This window comes from Balaenoptera physalus, assembly GCF_965194825.1.
Source record: "Balaenoptera physalus genome assembly, contig: HAP1_SCAFFOLD_2330, whole genome shotgun sequence".
Taxonomy (NCBI): Eukaryota; Metazoa; Chordata; class Mammalia; order Artiodactyla; family Balaenopteridae; genus Balaenoptera; species Balaenoptera physalus.
In genome coordinates, this window is record NW_028124477.1 from 39,110 (window position 1) to 47,259 (window position 8,150).

At 36.8% G+C, this 8,150-nt stretch overlaps 1 protein-coding gene across 1 annotated transcript; it reads right to left on the reverse strand.

Annotated features, from left to right (window-relative positions):
• Positions 1–636: 636 nt before the first annotated feature.
• Positions 637–7,401, reverse strand: LOC309654220 (uncharacterized protein). Its single transcript, XM_082478809.1, has 2 exons — positions 5,837–7,401; positions 637–1,564 (listed from the first exon to the last, which is right to left on the reverse strand). The coding sequence occupies exons 1-2, from the start codon at positions 6,170–6,172 to the stop codon at positions 1,196–1,198; spliced, it is 705 nt and encodes a 234-aa protein (XP_082334935.1). The 5' UTR covers positions 6,173–7,401; the 3' UTR covers positions 637–1,195.
• Positions 7,402–8,150: the final 749 nt, after the last annotated feature.

Below are 8,150 nucleotides of genomic sequence, written 5' to 3' on the forward strand. Positions count from 1 at the left end.
TCATATTCTGCCAAAACTTCACGGACTTCTTTTCCCATTTTACACTTGCTACTGCCCTTTCTAATCTTCCTTTGCCATTGGCATCAGCTCATCACAGCTTCAAAATACCTCCCTGAACTATCCCTCCGATACTTCGATCCTTACTCTCTTTCCCATAAACCGGTTTTATTCCCCAATCCCAACTGTCAGTTTGAAATTATCTTAATTATTTTTTACTGTTTGTTTTTCTATCTTAACGTACTAGAATATAAACACTGTGAGAGCAAGTAACTTGTCTGTAATTTTCCTACTTTGTCTTCACTAAGATGAGGCCCTTTCTAAAATACCCAAAACTATTTGTCAATTAAGTGACCGAAATCAGTTTCCTCAACCACGATATATGAAAACAAATACATTTTCAGTTCCATCAAAAGCAGGTGATATAAGAGAATATGTTGATTCTCACTTATCTGTTGCTTAGTTCTTTATTCTCGTGTTTTCCGTACCTATGTCTAATTCTAATTCCTCATTAATTCTGGAAAATATCTCTTCAATTCCTTTAAGCACTCAGGGCACCTCTTCTCTACCTTGGACTCTGCATTAACATCCTGAATAAAGTGTCATTCCCCCTCCTCTTTCGCCTCCAGCTCCAACCTAGACAAAGTGGGATCTGCAAAGCACAGTAGTGAAATACTGTGAGATTTGTGCCTGGGTGTATGAGCGCCTGAGTATGTGAGGAACAAGAAATAGGAGGAGAAGACATTTTTTCTGGTGCAAATGTAAGAAGAAATGCTTGTATTATATCTAGGAAGAACTCAAGGTTCAGGCAAGATATTACCCAACTTTCACCAGAGGCCATAACATCTCAAAAAATGACTAATTCACAAGCAAGTACACAAAGGTTTGTTAGAAACAATGCACCTTTTTTATTGAGAATAAGTGATTTCCCCAACTGGAGGATGTTAGGATCATCAACACAGTCATAACAGGGAATCACAGATTAAGGAAGTTGAAGGCTAACTTTCAGACAATAAGCAGACGCTATCATGGAACCTCAAGCCACAAAGATGTCAATCTAAAAATGGGTAGTTGGAGGTCAAAGCCTCTGTTAGGCATGTAGTTTCCTGGATATAGAAATCATGGGTTATAGATCCTTGAATCTCATTATCTTTAGATGTGTCATTTCAGGAACACACGAGGTTTGGATGGTGATGTTTTAGCAGCAAGAAGAATAACATCTCCAGTAGCAAACTGGCCAGTAGCAGCAGTAGCCAGTGTCATATCCACAGCCGTATCCTGTTCCATAAACACAGCCATAAGGGGAGCCATATCCACAGCCGTATCCTGAGCCATAGCCACAGCCATAGCGAGTCCCATATCCACAGCTGTAATAGGGACTAAATCCATGGCAATAGCCACAAGAGTTGCCGTAGTAGTTGCCACACATGTTGTCAAGGGAAGTGGATTCAGGTGGGTTGCAGGAGGATGTTTCTGAAGTGTGTGTGTCGTCTACTTCCCATGGACCTTTATATACCGCCAGTAATTGGCAGAGCATACCATTCATTCCCTGACATAGACAACAAATATGCAAGCAACCATTATATGCCAGTCACGGGTGACGATCAGTAATAGTTCCTTTAAAATGAGCTCGTTAGTTTGAATACTCCAGTTTTATTTAAAGAACATCATTTTAATTTGTTCTGCTGAAGAATTGTCTCAGTAGAATCATGTGCCCAATAACTGATTTTTTGGTTGAGTTGTTTGGTTTTTTTTGCCTTTGAGTTGTATGAGATGTTTGTATAATTTGGACATTAACACCTAGTCAGTCACACCATTTGCAAATATTTTCTCACATTTCCTAGGTTGTCTTTTTATCTTCTCAACTGCTTCCTTTGCTGTGCAAAACCTTTTAAGTGTAATTATGTCCCATTGGTTTATTTTTGCTTTTCTTTCTTTGGCCTTGGGATACAGATCCAAAAAAGTAATGCTACAATTTATGTCAAAGAGTGTCCTGCCTATGTTTTCTTCTAAGAGTTTTATATTTTCAGATCTTACATTTAGGTCTTTAGCCCATTTTGAGTTTGTTTTTGTATATGGTGTGAGGCAATGTTCTACTCTCACTGTTATATACATGGCTGTCCAGTTTTCCCAGCACCACTTGTTGAAGAGACTGTCTTTTTTCTTTCTATATTCCTGCCTCTTTTGTCATAGATTAATTGATTATAAGTGTGTGGGATTATTTCTGGGCTCTGTCTTCTGTTCCACTGACCTATGTGTCTGTTTTGGAACAAATACCACCCTGTAGTATAGTCTGAAGTCTGCTAGGGTTGAACCTCTAGCTTTGTCTTTTATTATGAAGAGTGCTTTGCAAACTGGGGGTCTTTTGTTGTCCTAGTTTTAGAAATAGTTTTCCTATGAATTTTAGAGTTGTTTAAGGATTATTCGTCCTAGTACTGTTAACTTTAAAAATATTTGTTCTAGTGCTGTGAAAAATGTCACAGGTATTTTGATAGGGATTGCATTAAATCTGTAGATTTCATTCGGAGGTATGGCCATTTTTATAATATTAATTCTTCAAATCTGAGGACACAGGATATATTTCCTTTTCTTTATATCAATTTCAATTTCCTTCATCAAATTTTATAGTTTTCAGAGTATAGGTATTTCACCTCCTTGTTTAAGTTTCTTCCTAGGTAATTTTTGATGCAGTTTTAAATGGGATTTGTTTTACTTTCTCTTCCTAACATTTCCTCATTACTGTACAGAAACACAACAGATTTCTGTATATTAATCTTGTATCATGCAACCTACTGATTTTGTTAATTGGTTCTAAAGGTTTTAGGGTGGAGACTGTAGTGTTCTCTCTATGAAGTACCATTTCATCTGCAAATAGTTACGATGTTAACTCTTCCTTTCCAATCTGCATACATTTAATTTCTTTTTCTTATGACTGCTGCGGCTAGAACTTCCAATTTAAGCAGAAGTGGCGAGAGTCATCATCGTTGTCTGGTTCCTGAATTGAGGAGGAAGGCTTTCACCTTTTCACCATTGAGTATTATGTTGGCTGTTGGTTTGTTGTAAATGGCCTTTATTATGATAATGTATTTTCCCTCTACAGCCACTTTGGCAAGGATTTTTATTATGAATCGAAGTTGAATTTCTTCAAAGGCTTTTTCTGCCTCTATTGATGTGATCATGTGATTTTTGTCTTTCTTTTTGTTGCTGTGGTGTATCACATTGATTGATTTGCACATGCTAATCCATCCTTGTGCCCCTGGAATAAATCCAACTTGATCATGGCGTATGATCGTTTTTTGTATTATTGGATTTGGTTTGCTAATATTTTGTTGAGGACTTTTGCATCTATTGTTCATCGAAGTTATTGGACTATAATTTTCTTTTTTCTATAATCTCTTTGTCTGGTTTTGCTATCAGGGTAATGGTGGCCTTGTCGAATGAATTTGGGAGTGTTTGCTCATCTTCAGTTTTTTGGAACATTTTGAGAAGGATTGGTATAAGTTCTTCTTTTTATGTTTGATAGAATTCCCCTGTGAAGCTCTCTGGTCCTGGACTTTTGTTTGCTGGGAGTTTTTCAAATTACAGATTCGACTTCACTTCGAGTGATCAATCTGTTCAAATTTTCTGTTTCTTCTTGATTCAGTCTAGTCATTCTGTATGTTTCTAGAAATTCATCTGTTTCTTCTAGGCTGTCCAATGTGTTGGCATATAACTGCTCATAGTATTGCTTATGCTATTTTGTGTGTCTGTGGTATCAGGTGTTATTTCTCCTCTTTCCTTTCTGATCAAAATTAAAGTAACTTTTTATAGTAACAATTATGAAATCCAAGTTGGAAGGGAGTATAAACTCTGGAAGGTGATTCCTTCTACTGGAATCCCACATTTCAACAACAAAAAATGAGCTATGATCCAGTAGTCTATAGAGTGCCTTCAACAGGAATTTTCACGAAGCTGCTGATTTCGTTTTCTGAGAATATTCATGATTAGAAAATTTTCCTTCACTTGAGAAACCTTTTTACCTATTTTTTTCTGATATTGGTCTCTGCTCTAATGCGATCACTCTGCTATGCTTAATCCACCACAATAAGCATAAAGAAAATGTATCTCCACTCCAATTTTTGTTATTCTTCTGTTTCTTTCCTTTTCTGTCATCTTTTAAATTCAAAAGTATCAATTTTACTTCACAAATTACCTGGGATTCACACGTTACTTTTCAATACCCTGCCAACACACACTTTCTATCCACAATACCCATGGGTTAGTGAAAATTCTTCTATCTTTATTGCATTGCTTCGAATACCTTTCCATTCAAACATCTGGATATGGATGCAAAACAACAGAAACCATATCTATTCGGTACATCACTGCATAATCAGCTCTGAGAACAGTGCCTGGCACATAATTTACACTCAAATATTTCTCCAATAAGAATATGAAGTCAACCATTTGTGTGGCACATATAAATTATAGGATATTTGTAAATATTATCCCCATTTTCTCACTTCTGTAAAGCTGAGTGTCTCAGATGTTCTTTAACTAAGGAGTCACAACACTTATGACTTTGAAAGTATGTTAAGAGCTCGTGAAGACTCTTTTCTGGATATATAAGTTAACTCATACATGCCTAATAAATCATATTCTGCCAAAACTTCACGGACTTCTTTTCCCATTTTACACTTGCTACTGCCCTTTCTAATCTTCCTTTGCCATTGGCATCAGCTCATCACAGCTTCAAAATACCTCCCTGAACTATCCGTCCGATACTTCGATCCTTACTCTCTTTCCCATAAACCGGTTTTATTCCCCAATCCCAACTGTCAGTTTGAAATTATCTTAATTATTTTTTACTGTTTGTTTTTCTATCTTAACGTACTAGAATATAATCACTGTGAGAGCAAGTAACTTGTCTGTAATTTTCCTACTTTGTCTTCACTAAGATGAGGCCCTTTCTAAACTACCCAAAACTATTTGTCAATTAAGTGACCGAAATCAGTTTCCTCAACCACGATATATGAAAACAAATACATTTTCAGTTCCATCAAAAGCAGGTGATATAAGAGAATATGTTGATTCTCACTTATCTGTTGCTTAGTTCTTTATTCTCGTGTTTTCCGTACCTATGTCTAATTCTAATTCCTCATTAATTCTGGAAAATATCTCTTCAATTCCTTTAAGCACTCAGGGCACCTCTTCTCTACCTTGGACTCTGCATTAACATCCTGAATAAAGTGTCATTCCCCCTCCTCTTTCCCCTCCAGCTCCAACCTAGACAAAGTGGGATCTGCAAAGCACAGTAGTGAAATACTGTGAGATTTGTGCCTGGGTGTATGAGCGCCTGAGTATGTGAGGAACAAGAAATAGGAGGAGAAGACATTTTTTCTGGTGCAAATGTAAGAAGAAATGCTTGTATTATATCTAGGAAGAACTCAAGGTTCAGGCAAGATATTACCCAACTTTCACCAGAGGCCATAACATCTCAAAAAATGACTAATTCACAAGCAAGTACACAAAGGTTTGTTAGAAACAATGCACCTTTTTTATTGAGAATAAGTGATTTCCCCAACTGGAGGATGTTAGGATCATCAACACAGTCATAACAGGGAATCACAGATTAAGGAAGTTGAAGGCTAACTTTCAGACAATAAGCAGACGCTATCATGGAACCTCAAGCCACAAAGATGTCAATCTAAAAATGGGTAGTTGGAGGTCAAAGCCTCTGTTAGGCATGTAGTTTCCTGGATATAGAAATCATGGGTTATAGATCCTTGAATCTCATTATCTTTAGATGTGTCATTTCAGGAACACACGAGGTTTGGATGGTGATGTTTTAGCAGCAAGAAGAATAACATCTCCAGTAGCAAACTGGCCAGTAGCAGCAGTAGCCAGTGTCATATCCACAGCCGTATCCTGTTCCATAAACACAGCCATAAGGGGAGCCATATCCACAGCCGTATCCTGAGCCATAGCCACAGCCATAGCGAGTCCCATATCCACAGCTGTAATAGGGACTAAATCCATGGCCATAGCCACAAGAGTTGCCGTAGTAGTTGCCACACATGTTGTCAAGGGAAGTGGATTCAGGTGGGTTGCAGGAGGATGTTTCTGAAGTGTGTGTGTCGTCTACTTCCCATGGACCTTTATATACCGCCAGTAATTGGCAGAGCATACCATTCATTCCCTGACATAGACAACAAATATGCAAGCAACCATTATATGCCAGTCACGGGTGACGATCAGTAATGGTTCCTTTAAAATGAGCTCGTTAGTTTGAATACTCCAGTTTTATTTAAAGAACATCATTTTAATTTGTTCTGCTGAAGAATTGTCTCAGTAGAATCATGTGCCCAATAACTGATTTTTTGGTTGAGTTGTTTGGTTTTTTTTGCCTTTGAGTTGTATGAGATGTTTGTATAATTTGGACATTAACACCTAGTCAGTCACACCATTTGCAAATATTTTCTCACATTTCCTAGGTTGTCTTTTTATCTTCTCAACTGCTTCCTTTGCTGTGCAAAACCTTTTAAGTGTAATTATGTCCCATTGGTTTATTTTTGCTTTTCTTTCTTTGGCCTTGGGATACAGATCCAAAAAAGTAATGCTACAATTTATGTCAAAGAGTGTCCTGCCTATGTTTTCTTCTAAGAGTTTTATATTTTCAGATCTTACATTTAGGTCTTTAGCCCATTTTGAGTTTGTTTTTGTATATGGTGTGAGGCAATGTTCTACTCTCACTGTTATATACATGGCTGTCCAGTTTTCCCAGCACCACTTGTTGAAGAGACTGTCTTTTTTCTTTCTATATTCCTGCCTCTTTTGTCATAGATTAATTGATCATAAGTGTGTGGGATTACTTCTGGGCTCTGTCTTCTGTTCCACTGACCTATGTGTCTGTTTTGGAACAAATACCACCCTGTAGTATAGTCTGAAGTCTGCTAGGGTTGAACCTCTAGCTTTGTCCTTTATTATGAAGAGTGCTTTGCAAACTGGGGGTCTTTTGTTGTCCTAGTTTTAGAAATAGTTTTCCTATGAATTTTAGAGTTGTTTAAGGATTATTCGTCCTAGTACTGTTAACTTTAAAAATATTTGTTCTAGTGCTGTGAAAAATGTCACAGGTATTTTGATAGGGATTGCATTAAATCTGTAGATTTCATTCGGAGGTATGGCCATTTTTATAATATTAATTCTTCAAATCTGAGGACACAGGATATATTTCCTTTTCTTTATATCAATTTCAATTTCCTTCATCAAATTTTATAGTTTTCAGAGTATAGGTATTTCACCTCCTTGTTTAAGTTTCTTCCTAGGTAATTTTTGATGCAGTTTTAAATGGGATTTGTTTTACTTTCTCTTCCTAACATTTCCTCATTAGTGTACAGAAACACAACAGATTTCTGTATATTAATCTTGTATCATGCAACCTACTGATTTTGTTAATTGGTTCTAAAGGTTTTAGGGTGGAGACTGTAGAGTTCTCTCTATGAAGTACCATTTCATCTGCAAATAGTTACGATGTTAACTCTTCCTTTCCAATCTGCATACATTTAATTTCTTTTTCTTATGACTGCTGCGGCTAGAACTTCCAATTTAAGCAGAAGTGGCGAGAGTCATCATCGTTGTCTGGTTCCTGAATTGAGGAGGAAGGCTTTCACCTTTTCACCATTGAGTATTATGTTGGCTGTTGGTTTGTTGTAAATGGCCTTTATTATGATAATGTATTTTCCCTCTACAGCCACTTTGGCAAGGATTTTTATTATGAATCGAAGTTGAATTTCTTCAAAGGCTTTTTCTGCCTCTATTGATGTGATCATGTGATTTTTGTCTTTCTTTTTGTTGCTGTGGTGTATCACATTGATTGATTTGCACATGCTAATCCATCCTTGTGCCCCTGGAATAAATCCAACTTGATCATGGCGTATGATCGTTTTTTGTATTATTGGATTTGGTTTGCTAATATTTTGTTGAGGACTTTTGCATCTATTGTTCATCGAAGTTATTGGACTATAATTTTCTTTTTTCTATAATCTCTTTGTCTGGTTTTGCTATCAGGGTAATGGTGGCCTTGTCGAATGAACTTGGGAGTGTTTGCTCATCTTCAGTGTTCTGGAACATTTTGAGAAGGATTGGTATAAGTTCTTCTTTTTATGTTTGATAGA

What these genes read in the sequence shown, in the direction of transcription:
- LOC309654220 (XM_082478809.1), bottom strand. Translation starts at nt 6,172, where the DNA reads ATGAATGGTATGCTCTGCCAATTACTGGCGGTATATAAAGGTCCATGG. An exon ending in GCTACTGGAGATGTTATTCT is followed by an intron (nt 1,565 to 5,836) that starts TCTTGCTGCTAA and finishes GGTTGCTTGCAT; the next exon opens with ATTTGTTGTCTATGTCAGGG.